This window comes from Dendrobium catenatum, unplaced genomic scaffold (assembly GCF_001605985.2).
Source record: "Dendrobium catenatum unplaced genomic scaffold, ASM160598v2 fragScaff_scaffold_743, whole genome shotgun sequence".
Lineage (NCBI taxonomy): Eukaryota > Viridiplantae > Streptophyta > Magnoliopsida > Asparagales > Orchidaceae > Dendrobium > Dendrobium catenatum.
The window spans coordinates 2,570,141-2,597,865 of record NW_021319205.1 but is presented as its reverse complement, the minus strand read 5'-3'; the positions used below and the strand labels follow the sequence as shown (position 1 = coordinate 2,597,865).

Below are 27,725 nucleotides of genomic sequence, written 5' to 3'. Positions count from 1 at the left end.
CTTTCACAACAAGTGAACTCTCGTCATTGCTTCCGATCAAAATGTTGTAACTTTTGATTTGACCGGATGGGAACATCATCCTCGTCCAAGGAGCGAAGTCGAACACGATGAATAACATGCGACTCCTTCACAGCAAGAGAACAACCCGTCATTGCTTCTAATCAAAATGTTGTAACGCCTCCTTTGAGTTTGACTCCTTCACATATACGGGTTGGGTTCGGGTTGACTTGGGTTGACTCGAACACGAAGAGGGTCGGGTTTGGGTCCAAAAAACCGACCCATTTTCAAACAATGTCAGGTCAGTTCGGGGTTGGACCTGAACTCGACTCGTGACCCAATTTTGACAGCCCTAATAATAATTGATGCCCTATGTGTACACTTGATGTAATTTTCATTTAGAAAATCTATGTATGTATGTGGGGGAACCATGAACCAGATGTACATGCACAGGTCGGGTATAGCTAGCTAAGACCAACAAACTCTTATCAATTGGCCAAGATGAGCCTTCATATTAGCCTCTCAAGTACTAATCTTTTATCCTTAATTTATTTAACAACTTAAAAACAATCATAAGAAAATAGATTTCATAAGAAAAATAATACATGCTCTCTCCAAACTTTGATTTCAAGATAATCTAAATTGCTCCTAATAGTTTAAAATATAGCCAATGATTTGATTATTTATATAGCTAACAAAAGTGAAGCTCGTCTTAAAATCAACGCTCTTTAGAGGCTTTTTAGTTGGTTGAAAAAGGAGTGCATTATAAAAAGAATACTTTGGAGTTATTTTGATGAATGTAAAATAAATGCACGTTAATATTTTTTTGTTTGATTAGAAGTAATGAATATAGAGTAAAATGTTAAATGGTGATCACCGACAGTAGGTGGCGGGTGGGAAGCGGTTTGTGGTGGCAGTGGCCGGTGGCGGCGGGGCAGCGGTGGTGGCCGGTGGGTGGCAGTAGGCAGCGGCGGTGGGCGGCGAGTGGCGGTCAAGCAAATTGGTGTAAAGGGGTTTCACCCAAAATCAAAGGAATGTGGTTTACACAAAATGAACTACTTCATTACATTATATTTACTATACTTTACTTTGCATCATTTTGTATTTCAACCAAACACCAAAATTTATAGAACTCATACATTTGAAATACTTTACACCTTAAAATAATCAAACCAAACAACCTCTAAATAAAATCCTACTAAAATTAAATCCAACTTGTTGCCAAAGAGCCCCATCAATATGCTATTTGGTGCACTTACTCTTTTATTTCAACAAATTCTTATTTAACTTTTTTTTTTGAACATTTAGGCCGATTAAGATAAACTCATACATATATCATATACACGAGACTGAATACAAAACCTCTTGATTGATAATAAAAGCTATCAATTAAAAAATCAAGATGAGCTACATATACTTATTTAACTTGGCTTTAAAACTTAAAATTGGGATTTACTAGTCTATTTTATCCAAAAAGTCCTTGAGAGTTTGTTAACACAATTTGGGGCAGTTTGGATATTATTTATGATTAAATTTTATTTAATAGATCTATTCCATTAATTTAACAATTTACTAATTAATAATTAGTTAGGATATTAATATATGATAAGTACAATTTAATTATAATTTATATTTCATTAGTTTTATAATAAATATGATTATTTTTTTTTACTGAATTTTATTGTACTTCTTCATCTAATATGTTAGGATAAATAAATGATTAAAATTTTTTTTTTTCTGAATTTTATTGTACTTGTATCATATGTATTAACTTTGATATCAATAATTATAATTAAAATTTTATTTGTTATTAATAATTATTATTAAAATTATATATATAATTTTTATATTAATATAATATTGACACCCTATCCGACGCAGCGGTTGCAGTGGAGCATCCTATACCAGTATTGCCAACTGAAGGTTTTAACGGAGTTTGTTATTTGCAGTGAAGGATATAAAACCTCCGGGGGGAAAAATGGCGGCCGTCAATTTTGTCGTTTTCTCTCTCACACCGAAGCCCGCAAGTAGCTTCACCTCTCCCTCCACTTCTCTCTCTTCCGCTGTAATTAACGGCGAGAGATTTTCCAGAAGAAGGAGCATGTTCTGTGCTTTTGCAAACCCGAATCCCTCGCCGGAGCTAGACAAACCCTATATCGAGCTCGAGTTCATTGGGGTAACAAAGTGGAATCTCATCTCTCTAGCTTCAAGCAGCATTCATCCATCTCTGATAAATTTTTTGAAATTTGAATGGATTTGCAGCCGAAGGCGGAAGCGGACGGGTCTTATCCGGTGGATAGGACAAGCGCTATCAGCGGGGAGAAGCTTCTCCGAAATATTATGCTCGATAACAAGATCGAGCTCTACGCCGCATATGTAAGATTCCGGGCTAGTCTTCATCTTTACTCCCTTTAATCTCTGATTTTTCCGAGAATGAGGTTTGGAAGTAGAAGCAGTGCTGGAATCGATTTCATTTTGGGATTTGATAGTCTGTCCACTTACCGACAAAACTACCTTCTTTGCAGGGGAAAATTATGAACTGCGGTGGAGGTGGAAGCTGCGGTACGTGTATTGTGGAGGTAAAAGTGGAATGAACTTGGTGAAAGAACTTGTTCAACAATCAGTCGGAAATTTGGAGTGTTTTTGTGCTTTAACATCCTGGCATTTCGATATTAGAGTTTTAAATAATGGTTCACTATTTTGGACTTGTTTTCGAAAAAAATGATAATCAATAGCCATATGTTTCATCAATGAATAAAATATAGGATTTTACATAAAGATGAGCGGCTTAAACAATGTCATAATAAATCGTTGGGGACTAAGGAATCTGAATGCCAAGGTTAATGAGTAGAGGGCAAACCCAATGAAGCTCAATAACTATGGTGACAACATAGCAATATTTAATCTTAGTTTAAAGCCTATAATTATTTGTTTCTTGGGGGCCTGGGGCTCTAGGAGAAGGCGTTTAAGCCAAAACACATGATGTGGGCACTGATAAAGGTGAATTCATTTTGTTACCTACCCAATTGGCATCACAGAATACATTAAGTTGAAGTGTTGAGCCACGATTTAGAGTAAGGCTATGATTGATAGTTTCAAATGAAAAGCGAAGTAGTCATTTTGCTACATTCTTGTAATCTGTAGTGGGGTGGTGTATAAATTGAGATAATTTATTAATTGTGAAGGCTATGTCTAGCTGCATAAGAGTTAAGCATTGAAGATTGCCTACAACAACTACATAATTAGTTGGAACAGTTAACATAAAGCCATAGTAAAAAGAGAGCATTGGTTCATTGGCAAAAGGTGTAGTCTTAGGAGTAGCATCTGTTGGTAAGGCAGCTTCTTGTTCTAGGCTTGGGGTGCTTGTTTGAGGCCATATATGGCTTTATGTATTTTGGACACATGTAGGATGGTCTTGTCGATGACACTTAGGGGTTAAGCTATGAAGGCATCCTTAGAAATATGGCTTTAGAGAAATGCATTATTGACATCTAGTTGATGAAGAGAGCATCATTGGTTGCCAGCTATGCTAAGAATTAAGAACTAGCCGTACAGTGGCAAGCTTAACAACTCGATTGAAGGTGTTAATAGTCAACTTCTATATGTTAGTGGAAACCTCCAGCTACCAACTAAATTTTGTACCTTTTAATAGTTCCAATAGAGTTATGTTTGACAAGGAAGATTCACTTAAAACCAATCAAATTTTTTGTGTTGGTGGGGGGAACAAGTTCTTATGTTCCATTACAAACAAGAGCATCATATTTATCTGATATGCCTCGATACCATTTATGATATTTGAGTGCTTCAATTATTGTGCTTGTTTAAGACTATGTGATTGATTTAATTAATTGTTTGTGATTTTTTTTTTTGTTTTGGTTTTATTTGGCACGAGTGGTTACTTGGTGAATTTTATTAGGGTGGGAGAGGGATTAGGTTATGGTTGTTTTGGAAGAGGCTATAAAGTAGGCTGTAGAGGGAGGGTGGGATTTTAAATGTGGTTTGTTTTGTTATAAGTAGTATTGAGTGGTGTTACAAAGGGGGTGTTGTGGATGATGAATGTGTAAGGACAACATATATGGGGTTGGGGGTTAGGACATCATGAGAAGCTTGTTTTTCTAGTGGTGTCACAAAACATGGAAAGACATGCGTAGGAAAAGATAGACTCAACGAATTGTACATAATGTTATGGTGTCGAGGTAGAGATAATTACCTTGAGTGAGCAAGTAGTTGAGGAAGACACATGATTCAGAGAAAGATTCAAGTTTATTTATGGTGTATAGGCAATGCCGTGGGTAACAGAGCAAGTCAAGCATGCATAGTTTCGAATAGTTAGGAGGTGAGCCAAAAAGCTATTTATATGGAGAAGAGAGGTCAAGTGTGGGGTTGGGAAAATGATTTATGAGGTAATCTATGGTGATGGAAGCATTAATCCTATAGAAAAATGGAATTGATGCATGAGATAATAAAGAGAGATTAATTTTGATAATATATTGATAACATCTTTAGAGATCTATTATATTCATATGTGTGTGGTGGGCTAGTGAGATGAGAAATACTACTGGCGAATAGGATTAGTAGTTTGATAATCACCTTTGCCGTTGGCATATAAGATGTTGATTTTGTTATCTAAGTGTATTTTTATAAATAAACATAAGTTTTTTGCTTAAGTGCATAATATTGAATGTATTTGGTATGGTGATCGACAAAAGTGATATGATACTTTAAATCATTTTAGGATTATACGGGATAGGTTTGCATGTCTTAGAAAAATATTTTAAGAGACTGAGAAGATATAATAGTGGTGGTAGGAAATGAAAGTTAAATTTTATGCTTTAATTTGCATTACAATGGAGTGTTAATGATATTAGGGATGATAAATCTAGTTTGAACTGGGACATATATGCATGAGAGTTGAAGTTGATGGATGGCATAATTTATATTGTCACTTTGATGAAATGGCCTTGACAGTGAAAAAAACTATAATTTGAGGTGGGTGATCTAACGGAAGAGATTTCTCATTCTCAGCACCATCTTTGGGTTTCCCCGTCAAAAGGATTGCCCTCTTATGTAGATTTTTCCATGAAAAATGGTGGGTAGGAGCTTGATAGATAGATAATTAGAAAGATAATTAATATATGAAAATAATTCTTTTTTATTCTGGACACAAAGAACATTATTCAAGGAAAAAAAACGAAAGAGGGTAAAGAGGTGAAATTGATGTGATTTATGGATAAACTTGTTCCATCTCCAATCGTAATGTCATCAAGTCCATCATAAAAAGTGTGAGGTGGGAGAGTGCTGAGGTTGATGATAATGCTTTGAGAAGTCTCATTATTTTGTAGTCATGCAGGAGTAGACCGAGTGTTGTTGGCGTGTTTTGGGCTCATGGCTACCCTAGTGTAGGTGGATGAAACCCATAAGAGCAAGTTTCCAATGAGCGGATGTTTGTGGTGAATTGCAAAGCAATTGGTTAAAAATGGGATACCACGTGATTGTTTGACCTTCAATGTTGCATGATTGACAAGAGTTAAGATATGAGGAATATGGTTAATTATCAAAGTGATGTGTTACATACAAGAGCTTGAGAGAGTGGGAGGGGTGGTGGTTGATAGGGCTTATTACTGAAGCATATTGGGTTTTTGTAGAAGGTGTAAACTAGGATGCGGTGACCACACAATTTATAATACTTGGAGCAATTGGGCAACATGGGAGTAGCTTGAGAAGGAACCATACAATCGAGAGAGGATGATTGATCGAATGACAATGTTGGGCATGGCAACATGTGAAAGAGCTAGGATGTAGATAATACGCTTTTATTTCTCTTTTCCAATTTGTGGAGACGATTGATTGGCTACCCTTGTACTATCATTTTTTTTATCCTTACATTAATAGTAATTGATTTATTGGTCATACTGTAACTCTACTAGACATTTGTGGGATTGCAGAAGAATATTCTTTATCACTAGGCTCATAGGAGCCACCATCAATTTTGTCATCATATGGTCATTGTGTTAAATGCTTTAGCATGGTCAATTTACTCATATAAGAACGAATCTCTTCTATCATTTCTTGAGGCATTTTGGTTGGAAGATTGCCGAAATTACCTTAGGATACTACTGAATTGGAGAGCAACGCAATTTTAATTTTAATTGATTAATTAAAATTAAATAATAAAAATAATTAACTATTTGAAATTGATTACTCATTTAATTGAAATTGGTTAATTAAAATTAATTGAAATTAATTAATGAAGGTTAATTGATGAATTAAAATTAATTGATTTACTGAAATTAGTTAATTAAAATTCATTGATCAATTGTAATTCATTAATTAAAATTAGTTGGTTAATTAAAATTAATTAATCAAAATAAAATTAATTATCAGTGAGCAAATTTGAATTTCGTGAGCAATTTAAAATCCGAGATCAAATTTAATTAATTGGTTAATTAATTATCTGAGAGCAAACTTAAAATTCGAGAGCGATAAAATTTAAAATAATTAATTGGTTAATCAAATTTTACTTCATTAAATTAATCAATCAATTATTTAATATAGAGAGAGCCACTTTGGTAGGTGAGGGTTTTTGTTTAAAATAAAAAAAAGAGAAGAAAAAGAGCAGTAATGTTTCCACTAATCAACATGTACAACTCAAAACTATACACCAAACACTACCCTCCAAACTCTGAGCAAGAGCTCACAAACCTCTTAAACACCAAGACAAGAAAAAAAAAACTCTTAAACACTACTCTCCAAACTCTCATGTGCAAACCGTCTAAACTTTGAAACACCACAAACTGAAACTCTCAAAAGCTCCAAAAGCAACTCTCTGTAAGCTCATCAATGCTCCTCCAAGCTCTCCAAAATAACTCTCTGTGCAAGCTTCAATGCTTCTTGGCCAGCTCTGAAGCAGCATGAACTTCAAATACCTGCAAGTAGCGAAACAAAATGATTAATACCAAATTAAATACTAAAGAAAAGAAAATCAAAAGTGCTACACTAAACTACGGCATTGAAAGAAAAAGAGTAGGGTACTGGTGCAAGAAAGAAAAAGCAAGTACTGAAAACTAAACTGCCGTACTGAAAGAAAAGAACGATGGTACCAGTTTGAGGGGTCTATCACACAACAGGCCTGTTGCATTCCTCCATGTCAACCATCCAACTTGAATTATCTAATAATATCCCTATCTATTTCATTATCATTTTGAACAATAGAACCCAGATATCTAAAATGTGTACTCTTATTAATAGATCTATTACTATTAAAATTGCATTCCATGTATTCGGTTTTAAATCAACTTAAACGAAAACTGTTAGACTCTAAGGTTGACCTCTCTCTCTAGTTTTATCAAATAGAAGAATATAATCAGCAAAAAGCATATACCAGTTTACCTCCTCTTTCAAATGTCTAGTGAGAACATCCATGACTAAAGCAAAAAATATGGGCTTAAAGCTGATCCTTGATGTTATCCAACTGAAATAGGAAAACACTTGGCCAAAATCACATTGCTTTTTAATACATGTAACAACTCTTGCATACATATCTTTAATGATTTGGACATAAATATTATTAACTCCTTTCTTTTCTAGAATTCTCCAGAGCACTTCTTTTGAAATTTTATCATATGCTTTCTCTAAATCAATAAATATCATATATAGATCCTTTTTATTCTCTCTATACTTCTCTATCAAATCTCTCAATAAATATATAGCTTCCATAGTAGACCTACCTAGCATGAATCCAAATTAATTTTGAGAAAAATTAGTATCATGTCGTAACTTATGCGCAATAACTCTCTTCTATGGTTTTAATGTATGACACATTAACTTAATTCTTCTATAATTCAAACACTCTTGTGCATCACCTTTATTTTTACAAATAAGAATCAGCACATTTCTCCACTCATTTGACATCTTTTTAGTCTTCAATATAATATTGAAAAATTTTGTGAGCCAATAAATTCCTTCGACTCTTAAGCCTTTTCAGTTGTCTATTGGAATATCATTAGGTTCAACAAAATTTTTCACATTTCATTTTTTTTAAAGCCTCTTTAAATTCGGTTTTACTAATACGACGATAGAAACAAAAATATCTATTTTCATTTAAGGTGCTAATGTCACTTAAATCAGTCGTATTTCACATTTTTCTGTGAAAAACTTATCAAAACATCTCATATATGTTTGTTGAATATTCTTTTCTAATAAAAACTCCTTTTGATCTTCATCCTTATTATACTTCGCTTTAACTAAATCATTATTTCTTCTATCTATTTGCTTGACTAACTTATACATACATCATTTGCCCTTTTTAATATCTAATATATTATCTAAATCTTTAAAAATTAAATTCTTTGTATCGTATATTGCTTTCATAGACTCTTTGCAGACTATTTTATATTCTTCCCAATTTTTTGAGATTATACATCTAAACAAATTTTTATAACAATTTTTTTTAAATATTTTCTTATACATTTTGATTCCACCACTAATTATTTTGTTTTACTAATGTGACGATAAAAATAAAAATCTTTATTTTTATTTAGAGTGCTAAGATCACTAAAGTCAATTATATTCTCACAACCTTTATTGAAAAATTTATCGAAATATTACATGTACTTATGTTGAATATTCTCTTCTAAGAAAATAACTTTTTGATCTTCATCTTTAATATACTAAAGTAAATCTTTACTCCATTTATCTCTTTGATTGACTAACTTATACATATATTTTTTTATCATACTTAGTATCTAATATATTATATAAATTATTAAAAGTTAAATTCTTTGTATTGCATATTGCTTTCATAAATTCTCCATGGGTCTTTCTATATTTTTTCCTAATTTTCGAGCATTTTAAAATTAATTTTTATTGTAAAGCTTCTTTTTTGATCTTTTTTTACACATTTTGATTTCATCATCAACTATTTTTTGCTATTAGAATCTTTTCCTTTTAATTATCTAAGCAAATACTTTACAACATTTTTAATATTATTAGCTATTATTTCCAACATAATATTAAATATCTCACTAACAATCCAAATATTGAGATCATGAATTTTACTTATAAAAATATTTTTATTAGTGTTCTTTAAATACCTCAATCTAATTTTAGGATAATATTTTACTTCATTTTATATTTTTCATCCCTTAATCTTAAAATCTAAAACTAATAAGTGATGATATGTACATAAACTTTCACTCGAAATAATTTTATAATTTTTGTAATCTAAATGATCTACTTTTTTCTTATAAAAAAAATCAAATTGAGTTTTACTATTTCCATCTTTATAAACGATGAGATGCTTCTTTCTTTTCTTAAATAAAGTATTAGCAATTACAAAATTATAAGCTAAGCTAGAGCAAAATTTAATATAATCTTATCATTTGTATAAGTCGCTCCAAATTGATAGCCACCATGATTGCCTTTGAACTCTTCTATCATTCTTCCAATGTATCTATTTAAATATGCTCCAACATAAAACTCTTTCTTCAAGAAGTATTCTTTGTATTAATTCTTCTTTGTCATTTCAAAATTTTATTTTTGGATATATATCTAAATTTATAAATACTTTTATAACATTAATAATCTTAGCATCATTAACAATCTTTAAAACTCTAATTCTATCTTTAATTCTATTAATTTATGTAATATTATCTTTTAAACTCTTATTTATAATTACACTTGCAACTTTTTTAGTACGACTTTTATTTAAATCTTAAACTATCAATGTCCTTAGCCTTTTTTTCAAACCATTTTATTTCTTGAATACATAAAATATTTATTACTATGAATTATAATATTTATTAATTCAATTAACTTGCTTGTAAGAGTACATATATTCCAAGTTTTTATCTTAATTCTAGTTTTGTTGACTAACTTCTTTGCTCACATACATCCGTGATGTAGAAACTCTTTTTATTTAGCACTACACTTGGGCACCTATTCAACGGCCCTCGCCCACTTTTTGTTATATTTAGGTAAAACGAGTCGCTTCTAATGAACGCACTAGCATTAACACTTTGCATTAAATGACTTATGTCGTGATTGTTCAACAACTTTTATGCTCGTTGTTGGCTACCTAACACAGCACTACACTTGGGCACCTATTCAACGGCCCTCGCCCACTTTTTGTTATATTTAGGTAAAACGAGTCGCTTCTAATGAACGCACTAGCATTAACACTTTGCATTAAATGACTTATGTCGTGATTGTTCAACAACTTTTATGCTCGTTGTTGGCTACCTAACACAGCCTTCTATTTTTCTCATTTAGGGCTTAGGACCCAATAATGACAATGGCAAAGACAATGTTAAATGCAAATTATAAGAATAATAATGATGATAATGATAATGATAATGATAATGATAATGATAATGATGATGATGATGATGATAATAATCATAATGGTGATGATTATCATAATGATGATGATGATGATGATGATTTTTTAAACAAATAGTTTTAGGTTTAAAGTAACTTGTTTAATTTTGTTATTTTAGATTTAAAAATTAAAAAATTTTAAATAACCTAAACATTAAATTTAGAGGCTTATGCCTCATTCAAATAACATTGAGTTGAGTCTCATTCTCACTGAGGCGTGCATCACATGTAAGACTATGCCTCATTTCATTTTCTGTGTGCCTTAAGATAAGGCATGTCTCAAATTACGTAATTTTAAATCTTGTCACTATTTAGCTTTTAATTAGTATTTGTTAATCTTGTCGTTCCTAGTTCTACTCTTAGCAACATAACTATTGTTCTATGTAATCATAGAATTGAACAATACATTCTTCTTTCCTACCAAATGAAATTCTCCATTAAGTTGTAGCGTAGCTGATGATAGAAATTCGATATCGAACAAGTAATTGATTCACTTGAATATAAGAAGAGTAACTGAGATTTCCTATTAGTTTTAATACATATGAACTCGCTAATGCTTTGTTTTATCCGTCTGAACAATTTTATGCACGGCAATCAATTTTTGTTTTAAGAAAAACAATGGGTTGAATGTTGTCTTGTAGCACAAAAAAAAAGTTTTGTTTTTCTTATGAATGTAGCATATTTTTATAATAAAATATCATATTGTTTTGAATAAATGTCTTGCACTCCCAATTATTTTTTGCTCGACGACCACCTGATACATTAATTTTCCCGATAGAAGCAATCAAAAGTACGTCCATCTGCATTTTGTTATGAAAACCTCAATTTACCTTACTGGATTCTGATGCGCTGGTGGAGTGATTATGTGGGTTGCGTTACCTCCATTTATGGATGCTAGCAGGCACCTTTTCTAGTCTTCGATCATAGGTCAATGGCTACGATCCTAAATGCTTTTCATATCACTACACTGGTAGTATAAGCCAAATGGGGACTAAAAATTTACTATGATCATAGGTCCTTATCCCTGTGTCTTAGAAATGAGGTGGGTAGCATTTATCAAAGCATTATTCTGCAAACGTAAACATAATATCAAGATTTTTGAAATAACCCTTTTTCTTCTTCTTTTGATGTTTCAGATTGTTGATGGAAAGGATCTGCTGAATGAAAGGACAGACACTGAGAAGCGATATTTGAAGAAGGTATGTTTTTAAAACTTATTTGTGTCCGAGCATGGAGAGTGATGGTTGATTACATTTACATCAGCTTTTCTTAGCACAAAGAAAATAGGTAAGTAATGTGGGAAGAGACATGAGTTTTTTTTACATGAAAAAAGAGAGATTATGGGGTCTTATCTACTTGAATGAATTTCATTATCTTAAAGTGAAATGCAAGATATGCCCCTACTTTGATTAGTTAGAGAGGGTATTTGTATAATATCCAAGCTATTTCTGGGATATTGATGGCTACATCTTCAAGTTGTAGTTGATGATGGTAATAGTGAAAAACCAAAAGACCATGATTGTGACTAACTATAGGTGGCAACAGCAATGAGTCAAAACAAATGGTTATACTTGATGAGCGATGACTTAGATTTTTCTTGAGGCTGGGGTGTTGTGGTTAAATTGTAGGAAATGACCATGAAGAAATAAATTTAAAGATGACAACTACAAGAGACCCAAAGGAGATTATTTTAGCAGACCCAAAGGCGGAAATAGCAACCTGTCTAAGGATTAGTTGCAGTTGATTGACAGAGTAAAGGGTTGCATAGGGTCCCAAGGTTGTGATAACACTCGCCTAGCAGAAACAGCTGGATTGATCATATTGGCAATGGGTGCTACTGGTGACAACCAAGCAAGCAACAGATATTACAAAAGGTTGGCAACCGAGGAGATAGCGACCATAAAGTTTGTTGATGATGGAGGAGGCACTTATCTTCAATATTGGCAGATGTAAAGTCTACTTCCATCATTTTTGTGAGAATCCATGGACTAATATAATCCAAAATTCATCCTGATGAATGATCTAGGGGTTTATGATGCAATCTCATAAAATAAATTTCATCAAGATTGGCCTTTCCCTTGGTTGGTGTAGCCGGCTCAATCGAATCCATGTTGACTAGGCGATTGGCTTTGGTTAGCAGCAATCAACAATAACTGCTTTATTTCTAATTAGCTATTACGAAAAATATCAAGAATTATGCACTGAGTCATGAGTGAAATGGTAGTCGAAGTTTGCATTTTGAAAAATAGATTGATAGAGAAAGGAAAATTTTGGGGAATCAATCTTCAAGAAGAATATATAAAACTCCCCCTGCTTTCTAGAAGTGAATTTCACTATAACTAGTTTCCAAAATTGTGTCTGAAAGTTCATTAAGGATTTTAATCCCTTATGAACTAGCCTAAAGCTAACTAAGAGGGGGGTGGAGGTGAATTAGTATTTTAAAAATTTCTCAATCAAAAACACAATCTTAAACAAAACCAAAATTCACCATAAGAAAAATTAAGTGCAGAAAACAATAATAAAGAACATAGAAATTTATAGTGGTTTAGTCAACTTGACCTATGTCCACTCCCTAGAGCCTCTCCTCCGGGTATTGCACTAAACTCAATGACTCTCCCTCCCATAGCAAGGCGGAGAAGCCTGTCCAAACCTCCTTTCCACCGACATCGGTGAGGCAGAGAACCCAACTCCTTTTGCTTCATCCTGAAGCAGGCAGAGAACCCGACTCCTTTTGCTTCCTCCTGAAGTAGGCAGAAAACCTCAATCAATTGCTGAAGTAGACCTCTCTAGAACCACCAAGGAACAAGGGATGATGACCGGAGAAGACTCGGATCCTTGCTTGGAACAACCTTTGTGAAACCCCTCATAAACTCCCCCTCACAAGATCCTCTCTCTCTCCTTTACTCTCCCTCTCCTCTTGGCTCTCTCAGGTCATGACAGCAGCAAAAGATACAATATTGGGTAAACAAGAGGTCTTATATAGAAGAACTTCAGATGTGCTCTTAATTGCAACAAACCGACATAATCGTCTAGGACGATATTCATATCGTTCTTTATGATTAGTTCAAATTATTGAGTATCGTCTAGAACATCGCCTTGAATGCATGTCTGGACGATGGAAAAGTAAACTTATAATCCTGGATGATTTCACGATCGTCCCGGACGATTAGTTCAAAATAACAAATATCGTCCAGCACATCGCCCTGAATGCATGTCTAGACGATGGAAAAATAACTGATCGTCCAGGCCGATTTTTTATCGTCCTGGACGATTAGTGCAAAAACAATACACATCGTCCAGAACATCGTTCTGGCTGTCCAGGAAGAAACTAAGGTTTGTTTAATTGATTGTCCCAGTCTATCCTGCAATCGTCCCGGACAATATGATTGAGCAATCAAACCTTAATTGCTTTCCTTAATTACCAAACTAATTTAGGGATAATTGCAATGCATCGTCTAGGACGATGTCAAAAAATAAAACATGTCTAAACTAATCTGGTGGTTGATTCTTTTTGAGTTGAGCTTATCGTCCCGAACGATGCTAATATCGTCGAGGACGATGTGCTTAATTGCAGCTGCCTTAACCAGGATGTCCTAATTAGGGTTTCTATTTTTAACTAATCATCCAAGATGATTTTAGGATCGTCCCGGACGATGTGATCAAAAATAGAAAACTATAAAAATATATAGAATTTTTTCCTGAGTGTGTGTGTGCAAGGTTACTTAGCAATAGGATCCACGTTGTTATAATTGACTCAAGAAAAGATAAAAAAATACTTAATGACGGTTTACAGTTTGACTCAGTCCTAATCTACCCAATCTTGAACTAACTTAATTTTTGATTGATCGTGTGGACCTGAAACATTAGTAGAAAAGACAGTCGTAGAAAAATAGAAGTGTCAGAAATGTTTGCTATCATCAAAATTATAATTCATGAAATCAGATTCGTAGCAATCTCCCCTTTTTTGATGATGACAAAAAAATAATTTAAGTAGTTTAACACTGAAATTCAAATTTTACTAAAAAGCAAACTAATGGTACAAACAAACACTAAACAGAAACAATACAACAAAACAACATACTACTCCCCTTTTTGACATAACAAAAATGAGGGAAATATAAAAAAACAGAATATAGAACTACTAAAAAAGAAACAAACTCCAACATAGAAAAATAACACAGTAAAAGATAAAAATAAAACAACAAAAAAGAATAAAAATGATAAAAATAACGAAGAACAAAAGTTTTTTTTAATCAAAGCACGAATATGATAAATTTTTCATGTGATTGAATTAAAAATTTGTAAGAATTAATGAGTTAATATCATCGAAATCTAAAAAAATGATTGAACAATCGACCCTGTTAGCCCTAGCTCAGACTTCTCACAGGGCAAATCATCCTTTAAAAATAAAGATATACTCAGAAAAATCAACTGAATAAGAAAAAGAGATCCGTTCGAAACTTAGTTCTAGAAAAATATCTTATAAAATAATATATCAAAGTAATTAGTCACAATCATAAATTTTTCATAAAATTTGAGCACAAGTCTTTGAAAATATCAAGTAACATTTGAATTCTTCTAAGATTTGAAGGTTTGAAAGAGAAGGAAGCTTGCTTTTTGTGGGCTCATTTTATGCCTCTTATCAATTGATTGACATATTTTGCGCATCTTTTGATTGTTGATACACTTTGTGTATCTTTCAATTTTTTGGCGGTCATTGCACATCTTTTTAGTTTTTCTTCTTTTGGGCTTATTTTATGTCATTGTATTTAATTTTTTTTGTAAGCTAGATCTCTTTCGAAACTTTTAAATACTGTCAATTATGAGAATATCTTCTAGATATTAGAGAAGAAAAACTCACTCTCTAATATCAGGAAGAGTAAACCACAAAGTAGAATTAAATTCATATGATAAATACAACGACAAGATTACGAAAGCTTGAAAGTGATTTAATGACTTTGAACATTATTTATATAAGATAAATTACTGTAGCAAGATAGAAAATATCTCAATTGCAAAGTCTAGTTGTTAATTTGAGATAGACTTTTGTTTAAAAAATAAAATTACACCACTAAAAGAAGTTATAGAAAGGGAAACAATCAACGGTATTTCTCCTTTTAACTGATTTAGAAATGTTAATCATTGACTATGAATTTTCAAAAATAAAAACAAGACAAAATTTCATTTCAATAGTGAACAAAAAGAAGTAAATTAAACCTACAATAATGAAAGCCCAAAAAGAATGATAAAATAAACAAACAAAACTAAAGTCAACAAAAAGAAAATAAAATAACAAAAAATAGATCGAAAAATAAAATTCATAATTCATAAAATATTAAGTTCATGTATTTATGTCAATCACACCGAATCTGATCCTTAAGATGCTGAAAATGTCAAAGGCTAGTGATTTAGTAAAAATGTCAGCTAGTTAATTCTCTGTTAACACATGGTGTAACTCAATATTTCTTTTGATCACATGGTCTCTAATAAAGTAATGCCTTATATCAATATGTTTGATCCTTGAATGTTGGATAGGATTCTTAGAGATGTAGATGACACTAGTGTTGTTACCAATAATTGAAATTGTGCTTACAGGTAATTCTAAATCAAGAATTTGTTGCTTCAGCTAAAGAACTTGGGCCACACAACTCCCTAAGATAATGTCCTCAGCTTCAGCAGTGGAAAGAACAACAGAGTTTTGTTTTTTACTGGACCAGGAGACTAAAGACTGTCATTTGAATTGATGTCTCAGAAGTGCTCTTTCTATCCACCCTACATCCTGCAAAATCAGAATAAAAATATTCAATAATCTTAAAAGAAGTGTTGTGCCTCGAATACTAGATTCCTAAGTTTTGGGTCCCTCAGAGATATCTAAGGATTCTCTTAATTGCAGTAAGGTGAGATTCTTTAGGATCAGCTTGAAATCTAGCACATAGACAAATACTAAATACTATATTAGGTCAGCTAGTAGTCAGGTAAAGTAAAGATCCAATCTTTCCTTTGTACTTCTTTTGATCAACAGATTTTTCATTTGGGTTCTTTTCCAACTGAACACTGGAGGTCATGGGAGTATTTATTTGCTTGGCTTTATCAATTTCATATTTTTTAAGATGTCCTTAATATATTTTGATTGATTTAGAAAGGTTCCATTATCCAATTGTCTTATGTTAAAACTCAAAAAGTAGGACAACTCTCCCATCATACTCATCTCAAACTCGTTACTCATTATTTAAAAAAAATAATCACATCGCTTTTTATCAGAAGATCAAAAAAATATATCAACATAGATCTGAACAATGAGTAACTCATCTCCTACTTTCTTCAAAAAAAGGGTGGTGTCTATGCTCCCCTTAACAAACTCTCTCTCTAATAAGAATGTGCTAAGCCTCTCATACCAAGCTCTGGGTGCCTATTTTAATCCGTATAAGGTCTTTTTTAATTTATAAACTTGGATTGGAAATTGAGAACTCTCAAAACCTGGGGTTGTTTTACAAACACATCCTTTTTTATTACCCCATTTAAAAATACATTCTTGACGTCCATTTGGAAAATCTTAAATCCCTTATAATAGGCAAATGATAGTAGCACTTTAATGGCTTTCAATCTAGTTACAGGGAAAAATGTCTCCTCAAAATCAATCACTTCTATCTGGTTGTACTCCTTAGCCACCAATCTCTCCTTATTTCTAACCACCACACCATAATCATTCATCTCATTCTTAAAGACCCATTTGGTTCCAACTACACTTTGTCCCTTTGATCTTTCTACAAGCTCCCAAACATCATTTCTAACAAATTAATTTAATTCTTCTTGTATGGCTAAGATCCAAAACTCATCAGACATGGCTTGATTGATGTTAGTGGGTTCAGTCATTGAGATAAAGGCAAAGTGGTTCACTTCCTTCCTAAGTTCATGCCTAGTCTTAACACTTTCAAAATGGTCTCCTAAGATTAGTTATGTAGGATGACTCGAAGAATATCTCCAATCTAAGCAAAGTGTGTTTAGATTCTACCATTTCCTTCAGATTTGTATTTTCTACACCTTGGGTAATCTCATATACTCCTTCAGTGTTTTGGGGCTTTACCCCCTTCTCCAAATTTTCAACACTTTGGATAATTTCTCCAACTTCATCTTCATCCTCAACTTTAGACTTCTTCGGATCAGATTCATCAAACACTATATGAGTAGTCTCCTCCATCATCAATGTCTTTTTATTAAACACCATAAAGGATTTCCCAACACTTGAATATCCTAAGAACACTCATTCATCAAATTTTTTGTCAAATTATCCTAAGTGTGACTTCTCATTGTTAAGAATAAATACCTTACAGCCAAAGACAGAGGTGGGAAAGGTTGGGTGTCCTACCCTTTAAAATCTCATAGGGTGTTTTATCTAGTTTGACTCTAATATTCACCCTATTCAACACATAACAAGCTGTGTTATCACTTCAGCCCAAAAGTATTTTGGAAGTGAATACTCAACAAGCATGGTTCTAGCAGCCTCAACTAAGGTCATGTTCTTCCTTTCAGCTATCCCATTTTGCTGAGGGGTCATAGGAGCTGAAAAGTTGTGGTTTATTCCTTTATCCTCACAAAAGTTTCCAAATCTCTCATTTTCAAACACTCCCCCATGGTCATTATGGATGGTCAAGATCTCACAACATAGTTTTTTCCGAATCCAAGTGAAAAAGGATCTAAACTCATCAAAAGACTCACTCTTATGAGATAAAAATTTAATCCAAGTGAACCTCTTGTAGTCATCGACAATCACAAATCCATAGACTTTCCCTCCCAAGCTGGCAGTGCTAATGGGTTCAAACAAATCCATGTGAAGGACTTCTGAAGGTCTAGAGGTGCTAATGTCCTTAATGGAGTGGAAAGAGAATTGGACTTGCTTCCCTAGTTGGCAGGTATCACATAGGTGATCTTTAGAGAACTTAAGCTTGTGGACACCTCTAGCTAGGTCATTTTGGGTCACTTTCCTAAATGTTTTCATAATGGCATGACATAATCTTCTGTGCCATAATCACGACTCATCAACAATAGTTTTTAAGCAAAATGAAACAGTGTTTTCAATATTATTTAAATCAAACATATAAACGTTGTTGATTCGCTTTTCCTACAAAACAGTATTGTTATTCAAACTAATAATGCATGTATTTGCCAAAAAATTTATGATGAAGCCCTTATCGCACAGCTGATTGATGCTTAGCTAGTTGTGTTTCAGTTCATCTACAAGCAAAATATTTTCAATCATAAGATTCTTGAAGTTTCCGATTATACATGCACCCACACTTTCTTGGTGGTGTTGTCTCCAAGAGTGACCTTGCCTCCAACCTGGCCTCCAGCAAAACGAATTAGTTGGCATCTCCAGTTATGTGTCGTGAGCATCCGTTGTCCAGGTACCACATGCTCTTACGAGGCCTTTTGTGAGAGCAAGCCTCTTCTTGGTCAGATTGACCAAGATGATCGTCCGTCATCAAGCACAAGTTTGTAGTCTCCTCCTCAGCTTCAGTCTCAGAGGAATCAGATGCAGAATCTGCCCAGAACGCCTTTTGGAACCACTTCTTATCCTTGTCTTTTCTGAACTTGGGTTTCTCCTCATCCTTCTCCTTGTTTGGGTGAGCCTTAAGTGTATGACAATCAGCTCGTATATGTCCTGACTTCCTGCATTTAAAACAAACCATATTAGAACCATTAAAATTTTTACTATCTTTACCTTTTTTCCAGTTTTGATGGTGCTGGTGATTTTTCCTTAGAAAGTTTTTGAATTGTCTAGTGATTAAAGCAACATCATCGCTTTCAGATCCGGAAGAATTAGTATCCGTATCGTTAGCTTTCAGCGTCGCAGTTTTCTCCTTCTTTTTCTCTCCTGCATCAAGTTGCCTTTGGTTCATCCCTTGCTCATAAGCAATGAGTGATCTAAGTAAGTTATCAATAGAATAAGTATTCAAATCCTTAGATTCACTTTTGCAGTAATCTTAGCATTAAACGAAGAAGGCAATCATCTCAAAATTTTATTCACTTTTTCATAGTTAGTTATCTCTCTTCCTAAGACATACAATGAGGTGATAATTTGAGTAAAACTAGTATACATGTCAAAAATCGATTCATTAGGTCGCATATGAAAAAATTTGTAGTCATACAATAAAATATTCAACCTAGATTGCTTAACTTCATTTGTTCCTTCATTAGTAATACACAATCTATCCCAAATTTCTTTACCGGTAGCACAAGTTGAAACACGCATGTAATCTTCCGATTTCAAAGCATAAAAAAAATAGTTCAAGCATTTTGCATTAAGTTGCGCCAAATCCCTATCATTAAAAGTCCATTCAGTAAAAGGAAGTTCAGTTTTAATGCCATTAATTTCACGTGACAGAGATGAATAATCTTCTTTAACAAGCATTCACATACGATGGTCAATCGATTGTAAAAATATAGACATGCGAGTTTTCTAAAAATCAAAAGGAATATTGTCAAACAAAGGTGATTGGGTAATAGAATACCCTTCCACAGTATTACGATTACTGGAGTTAGCCATGTATCAAAATTCAAAAATTTTAAAAAACTTGATTTTATGAATCCCGCTCTAATACCACTTGAAAGTTCGTTAAGGATGTTAATCCCTTATGAACTAGCCCAAAGCTAACTAAGAGGGGGGGGGGGGTGAATTCGTATTTTAAAAATTTCTCAATTAAAAACACAATCTTAAACCAAACCAAAATTCATCACAAGAAAAACTAAGTGTGGAAATTAAATGCGAAAAACAGTAAGAAAGAACACAAAAATTTATAATGGTTCGGTGAACTTGACCTACTTTCTCTCCCCATAGCCTCTCTTCCGGGTATTGCATTAAACTCAGTGACTCTCCTTTTGCTCCCACAGTAAGGCGAAGAAGCCTATACAAACCTCCTTTCCATCGACATCGGTGAGGCAGAGAACCCAACTCCTTTTGCTTCCTCCTTAAGTAGGCAGAGAACCCGACTCCTTTTGCTTCCTCCTGAAGCAGGCAGAGAATCTCGATCAATTGCTGAAGTAGACCTCTCTAGAACCACCAAGGAACAAAGGACGGCGACCAGAGAAGACTACTTGGATCTTTGCTTGGAGAAACCTTTGTGAAACCCCTCATAAACTCCCCCTCACAAGATCCTCTCTCTTTCTCCCTTACTTTCCCTCTCCTCTTGACTCTCTCAGGTCAAGATAACAGCAAAAGATACAATCTTGGATAAACAAGAGGTCTTATATAGAAGAGCTTCGGATTTGCTCTTAATTGCAACAAACCGACATAATTGTCCAGGACGATATTGTACGATTAGTTCAAATCGTTGAGTATCGTCCAGAATATCGCCCTAAATGCATGTTTGGACGATGGAAAAGTAAACTGATCGTCCATGACGATTTCACAATCGTCCTGGATGATTAGTTCAAAATGACAAATATCGTCCAACACATCGCCCTGAATGCATATCTGAACGATGAAAAAATAATTTATCATCCAGGCCGATTTTGTATCGTCCCGGACGATTAGTGCAAAAATAATACACATCATCCAGAACATCATTCTGGTCGTCCAGGAAGAAACTAATATTTGTTTAACTGATCGTCCCGGACGATCCTGCGATCGTCCCGGACGATATTATTGAGCAATCAAACCTTAATTGCTTTCCTTAATCACCAAACTAATTTAGACATAATTACAATGCATTATCTAGGACGGTGTCCTGGACAATGTCCTGGACGATGTCCAAAAATAAAACACGCATAAACTAATCTGGCGACTGATTCTTTCTGATTTGAGCCTATCGTCCCGAACGATGCTAATATCGTCTAGGACAATGTGCTTAATTGCGCTGCCTTAACCAGGATGCCCTAATTAGGGTTTCTGTTTTTAACTAATTGTCCAGGACGATTTTAGGATCGTCCCGGATGATGTGATCAAAAATAAAAAACTCTAAAAACAGACATAATTTTTTCCTGAGTGTGTGTGCAAGGTTACTTAGCAACATGACCCACATTGTTACAATTGACTCAATAAAAGGTAAAAAATACTTAACAACGTTTTACAGTTCGACTCAGTCCTAATCTACCCAATATTGAGCTGACTTGATTTGCATTTGATCTTGTGGATCTGAAATGTTAGTAGGCAAGACAGTTGTAGAAAAATAGAAATGTCAGAAATGTTTGTTATTATCAAAATTATAATTCTTTAAATCAGATTCGCAACAGTGTCCTATAAAAGTCATATTGAGTTGGGGGAGATCCACAAAATCTAAGAATTATTATGCATGAACATGCTTGTTAATGGCGAATAGCGCATCATAGCACAAACTTTCTCAGGGAGTCGTAGCACACAACACATAGTGCGATGCACGTTATTCTAAATATGGTGCAAATTATTAAAAATTTATGAATAAAAGTGGTAATAAAGATAAAATGTGTACATTATAAATTTTGAATAGAAAAATACAATTTAGAAAAGTGAAATTTTTATTAAGTAGCAAATTTCCCATGCATCACTTCTCCTTCGCATGTACATCGCTAGACCTAGTTGGCCCAAAGTTAAACTCAATCGCTGTTTTCCTTTGCTGTAGCCTATCATGAGTGAAGTTTCGTAGCCCTTCTCTCATTCTCCATTCCCTAAGCTGATGCCTAACTGTATCGTCTCCTTAAGCAGCTGATCGACAACTCACGAAGTTTACTAGTGAACCCACCATGCGAAACTAGGGTTGCTCCGAGTAATTGAGTAAGAAGCAGAACAAAGATGTTGTTAGTCAATATCTACAACCTTAGCTGAAATGGAACTAATTTTTAGGTTGTCTGAATGCTTGAACGTTACTATTGTTATTTATAATTTGATTGCTTCACCAAGTGTTGTGGTGTTTGTAAATGTATATCTTAATGTTAGTGATAATTTATTGTCTATTTTCTCAATATTTAATGGAATTATCGGGATTTCAAAAGTTTAATATTTTACTAAGTAATAATTAATTGGATATTAATATATAATACAAGATTTTGAAAACCGGACCAATTCAACCGGTTGAACCGTGAACTGGTCGGTTGGTCGGTTTTCAATAATCGATTTGGAAAATAATCGAGAATGAACAAGAAAATTGGTACCAGTTTCAAAACACTGGGCAGTTCAAATCACTGAAATCAGATGCGTTTCTCCCGTTCCAGTCCCATATTCCTTCACCAAAATGACACGAAGCTGCCCTAAATGCTCGAAAGCGCCAACGCCTCTTGCCATTGTAGCAATTCCTCTCCAACATTGCACTACTGTGAGTTCTCCTCGCATTGACTACTCAGCTACCGAACTTTGCGATGTAATATTTCTTCTCAGAGAAGTTGTTGGGAGATTGGTACAACAGATGCTGGGGTTTCGACCAAGATGAGAAGGGGCTCAGAGGTTGAGAATTGACAATGGCTTTGAGTTTGCGGCAATGGAGAGGGCTCTGTTAAAGTAGGGGGAGCAGGAGAAAGTAGAGAGATGGTCTGGTTTGGTGACCTCGATAGCAAGAAAGGGAGTTGAGTGGATTTTGTTAGGTGATAAGGTTGGGAGATGACCAAGTAGGTTTAAATGATGACAATGTTTAATTTTTTTGTTATATATTTATAAATAAATGTCATTATTATAAATTTAAATATAATATGTATTTATTACATCATCCAGTTTGACCGGTCGAACCTTGAACCTGTCCTTTTGGTTCGTTGTCTGGTCTTATTTTCACAACCTTAATATAATAGTTATTATTTAATTAACCTAATTAAGGTAGATAAAAAATTATAAATTAGAAATAGTAATATCAATCATGTAATTTGATACAAATAAATTAATCTTAATAATTAATGTTAATAAATTACAAGTATTAACTTAAGCAATATTTAATAAATGAGAAAAATCCCCAAACTTTTCTTGTATGCCCAATTTAGTTACAGAGTATCACTTTTCCCTAATTTAATTCCTTGACTATATAAAATATATCCGAAATAGTTTCTCATATTATAATTATGATATAAGCCTTTATAAAATTGATCTCTATTTTTCTCAAAAGGATCATTTTGGATAAATTTTGTATAGTTGATGGACTAAATTGCACCAATGTTATACTCTCGGACTAAATGACCATATATGAATAGTTGTAGGACAATTTTAAAATTTAACCTTTTAGTAAATTATTAATTAATAATATACTATATTCATATACATTCTTAAATCCCAAAAAAAGTATCAAAATAGCTTTAATGTTCAATCTAGTAAATTAGATTCGATGTTGGCTATTTGTTTGTGACTGCTCATCAATGTAGCTGTGTAATATATTTTAATTTCATCATCAATAATAATTATTAAAATATTATTTGAGCAATAGACTTAAATTTTGAAATGAGTCAAACAACATATCAAGGTTTAATAGGATTTAATCTTTGTCATGACAAATAAATTTTTAGGATTTAACTGCCTTAGGATTTATTAAATTTGGATTTATTGAATTTACTAAATCCTACTTGAGTTAAATTCTGCTTGCAACTAAACAACCCCTAATTTTAGTATCAAAGGTGAAAGCAGGTATCCTTATTGAAGCCTTGTCAAGCCATTCTCATTTATGGTTTAGTGAGAGCGAGAGTGTGTGGCATTCTCCATATCATAGGAGAACGAAGCCGACAGAGAGATGGAGGGATCCAACATGAGAGGCTTCTCATGTTCAATTCCCTAGAGTTGAAGTTGAAGCTGATAGAGGAAGGACGTCTGGTTCGATGCTCTAGAGTTGAAGCCAAATTTGGGTGAGGGAAGGATGTTCGATTTGATGCCCTAGAGTTGAAGCCAAAGCCGAGACAAATATTCAAAAACTATTCAATGTGCTAGTAAACTTTAATAAATATTTAATAGAGATGATATAACATTCATAAATATATGATAAATAATATAAATATTAATATTATATCCTAAATTATGAAAATGAAAATTTCATGTGCTATGGGGTCTTGCGCTCTGCTATTGTGTGCCATTTTCACCCCACTCTATACTGCGTTATGCTTTATGGTCTACATTATTTTACACTTTTGACGTGTATGTGCATTAATGAGCGCTTGGCCATGGCTAAACCAATGTGGCTATTTTTGATGGGATAATGAGCGATGGCGAGGAATGTGTTTGCTTCATAGGTTTATGCCTTTACATGGTGCACCAATACATGGAAGGAGTTGATTGGCCCATTTTGCCATGTTTGGCCTGATTTGGGCTGTTTTAACTTGAATAGTCTTCTATTCAATCAGTTCGAGCATCAGTACACTCAACTTGGCTTGACCTTCTTGTTAATGAACACAAATGATTGATTTGAGGCCACCTATGGTTTTGTGTAAAACATTATTGGTGATTTGAATACGTTCAGTGTACACGTCACACCTTATTATCTTATGCTTTAATGATCTATCCTCTAAATATGAACCTTGTTTATTTGCTTTCACATTTAAAATTTACAGAAGCCTGAATCTTGGAGGCTTGCTTGTCAGACTATCGTAGGAAACAAAGAAAACTCTGGAAAGGTATGCGTACATCCTCCGTTTTCACATGTCTAGAACTAACTTTTATTTATAAAAAAAACTAACTTTTATTTTGAATAGCAACGTTCTTATTTGATGGCACCTAAATTCTATTTTGTTCAACTATTTGAGATAGCATTCTCGACCTCTCCTTTCTTCATTTGGTGACAGTGATTCAATAAGAAATTTTAAAAAATTAAACGTGGTTGACAAAACCTTTATTTGATCCGACTAAAACTCTTCCATTGAGTATTCTCTAGTTAATTCACAAATTGATTGATAATCCGTATAAGAAATTTCCTCAAGAAACAAATACACCATTCTAACCATTTATGTCAAAAGACTGAAAAATAACAGATATATATTTCCAACTGTGCTTTCAGGTTATTGTCCAAAGACTACCACAGTGGAAGAAGTGACAATAAAATTCAAGTTCTTAAGCTGCACAGTAAATAGGTATCTGAAATATGCTTGATGAAGAGTTTTCATATTCCAAAATTACTTTCTGACCTTAGCAAACCTTGTCTAGGAGCTTACCATATCAGCTAAATGATTTATGGAATGCTTAGATTGTAAATTTGTAGTCAATTGGATTATTTACGTCAATATCCTTAAAGCCCAAATTCTTCTCTTGCACAATAAGATATACACATTGGAACAAGAATAATAACATGGAACAATTCATTTTTGCCAACACTTTTGCAATCATAAATGGATGATTATTTAAAAATAGTAAACATGGTAAGCTGCTTCTTGGAATCACTACTGGCATTTTAAACTACAATAAATACTGATTTTTTGTCAAATAATTTTTGAAAATTGCAATTAATAGTAATGCTTATGGTCACATTTTCTAATCATAGCTGCTTTTGTTGAAGTAAAAAAAGGCATTCACATTTCATTATAAAGTTATAGTTAAATAGTTGTCTTTAGTGCTATGGCACTTTTTGTTACACAAATGCTATTTTTATTTACATAAATATTATTAAAGTTTTAAGTAACTTGTCAAAAGGTTTTTGTAGTTACTATGGGTTAGTATTGGCCGTATTGGAGATCCTAGAAGAATGCAGAGCGGGAGATTAGGTCTCATATACAAAGCTGATTATAGATAATGTCAATCATCTGCCACTCATAATTCTCTCCCTCTCTTACTTTCTTCCCCAGTAAGACAAAAAAAAAAAAAAAAAAGAAGGAATGGAGAGGAGGAAAAAGAGGAGAGAGAAAGAAGAAGATAGGGTTTAGAGACCAAAATTCAAAAATTATCTATTCAACTAGTTAAATAAATTATTAGATTCGAGGTAGGTAACCTATGCTCTTTTTTGTGATTTTAATTTCACTATTCTTATAAAAAGATATGATAAAAAATGCATTTTCTTGGATTTAAGAAAAGTTTTATAGCACAATTTTTAGTGTAATACTCTACACTTTGTTTTGAACGAATTGATTATAAGAATACAAATTTTCACTGATTGGTTTGTCCGGTATGGATTTATGAGAATATTGGATACATGTGTCATTTTTAAACCTTGGTGTAGTTGACAAAATGTTAAATTGATATTTTAAATTTGTCTCCGTTAAATTTATATTATTCTGAGAAATTTGAGCGGACGTCTGAAAGTTGGGGGAATTCTAACAAGAACTAGATATTTTTGGATATGCATGCTTCAATTCTTTTGTTATACATTGCATATGCTTCGTTATACATTTCATGATATTTTGGAGTTTTGTTATGAAAAGAAAAGTGTAATTTGTACTCTGTGCTTAGGCTCAATACAAATATATATATATATGCTTTGTATTACTCTACTTTATTTTGGCTCTGCAATGGCTTTGTGTTAAAAATATCCTGCTCTGTTCTAGTTCTTCTCCACACTTGTTTAAGGTAGGTGAGAGGTGGAAACAGGGGAGTTACAAGCAGGCATTTATACATATGCTTTTTTGCATCCATATTAGCATGTGAGTTTAACTTATCCTTTTGCCATGCTCTATAAAGTATAAATCTTGTTTTGTTATAAGTTAGAATAAAAATATAAATCTATGTTATTTTGCTTATTTTAATTATAATTTGTGAATTTAATTTTGCTATGGAAAAATGCTGGCCTTTTGAGTCCGATACTCATATTGTTGTTTAAAATATTTTAGGAAAAAAGGAAGGCCTGGTCGAGTAAGTTGATTTTGATAGATTAGGAGTTCTGGGTTTGTAAGGTACATATTATTTTTGTTATTTCAAAATTCATTTTGTCATATTGTTGAAATAAATGTATTTTGAACTATTATTTTGGAAATTCTAGATAAAATGAAATTCTAAAAAGAAGTTTTGTATCTCCTGATATTGTATTTTATTTTATTTATTGGATGATTAGATTGCTCTAGAAGGTAAGACTATCATTGGGGTTTTAAAAGCTTCTAGACAATGTTGGTTAAAATCCTCTCTTAGATTATGGGGTGTTACAAAATGGTTTCAAAAAGTTGGTAGGATTTAATCATTACTAGAGTTGCAGGAAATTATTTGTAAGTTTAAAGAGAGAAATTTTAGGTAATTTAATGTTAATTTCTATATGATTCTCTAAGTTATTGAGTTTATTATTGATCCTCTTTTATTTTGAATAGTTGAAAGTTTTATTGTAAACGGACTCCTAAGACCCAGAAGCAGCGGATGGATAGATTTCCAGAGCTACTACAGCTCACAATATTGCCCCTTAGTAACATCATATTCAATATTGCAGTTTGCTGGGATGGTAGCATAGGTAATGGAAGAAGCCCATAGTAAGATGTCAGGTGTGAGGGGAGATGAGATAGATCTTCAT

General features: G+C 33.2%; 1 protein-coding gene across 15 annotated transcripts; it reads left to right on the top strand.

Annotated features, from left to right (window-relative positions):
• The first annotated feature begins 1,884 nt into the window (after nt 1-1,884).
• LOC110110904 (photosynthetic NDH subunit of subcomplex B 3, chloroplastic) lies at nt 1,885-27,232 on the top strand. 15 transcript variants are annotated; one of them, XR_003701338.1, is made up of 8 exons: nt 1,885-2,173; nt 2,260-2,373; nt 2,523-2,576; nt 11,511-11,573; nt 24,859-24,921; nt 25,302-25,374; nt 26,805-26,874; nt 27,061-27,232. XR_003701338.1 is itself a non-coding variant. In XM_020842566.2 (7 exons), the coding sequence occupies exons 1-6, from the start codon at nt 1,976-1,978 to the stop codon at nt 25,335-25,337; spliced, it is 528 nt and encodes a 175-aa protein (XP_020698225.1). In that variant the 5' UTR covers nt 1,885-1,975; the 3' UTR covers nt 25,338-25,374; nt 27,061-27,232. The 15 variants fall into 15 exon arrangements, 9 of the variants coding, with proteins under 9 accessions (XP_020698225.1, XP_020698223.1, XP_028552277.1 ...); XR_002304775.2 differs by having other exon boundaries at nt 26,801-26,874; XR_003701337.1 differs by having other exon boundaries at nt 26,779-26,874.
• The last annotated feature ends 493 nt before the right edge of the window (nt 27,233-27,725 follow it).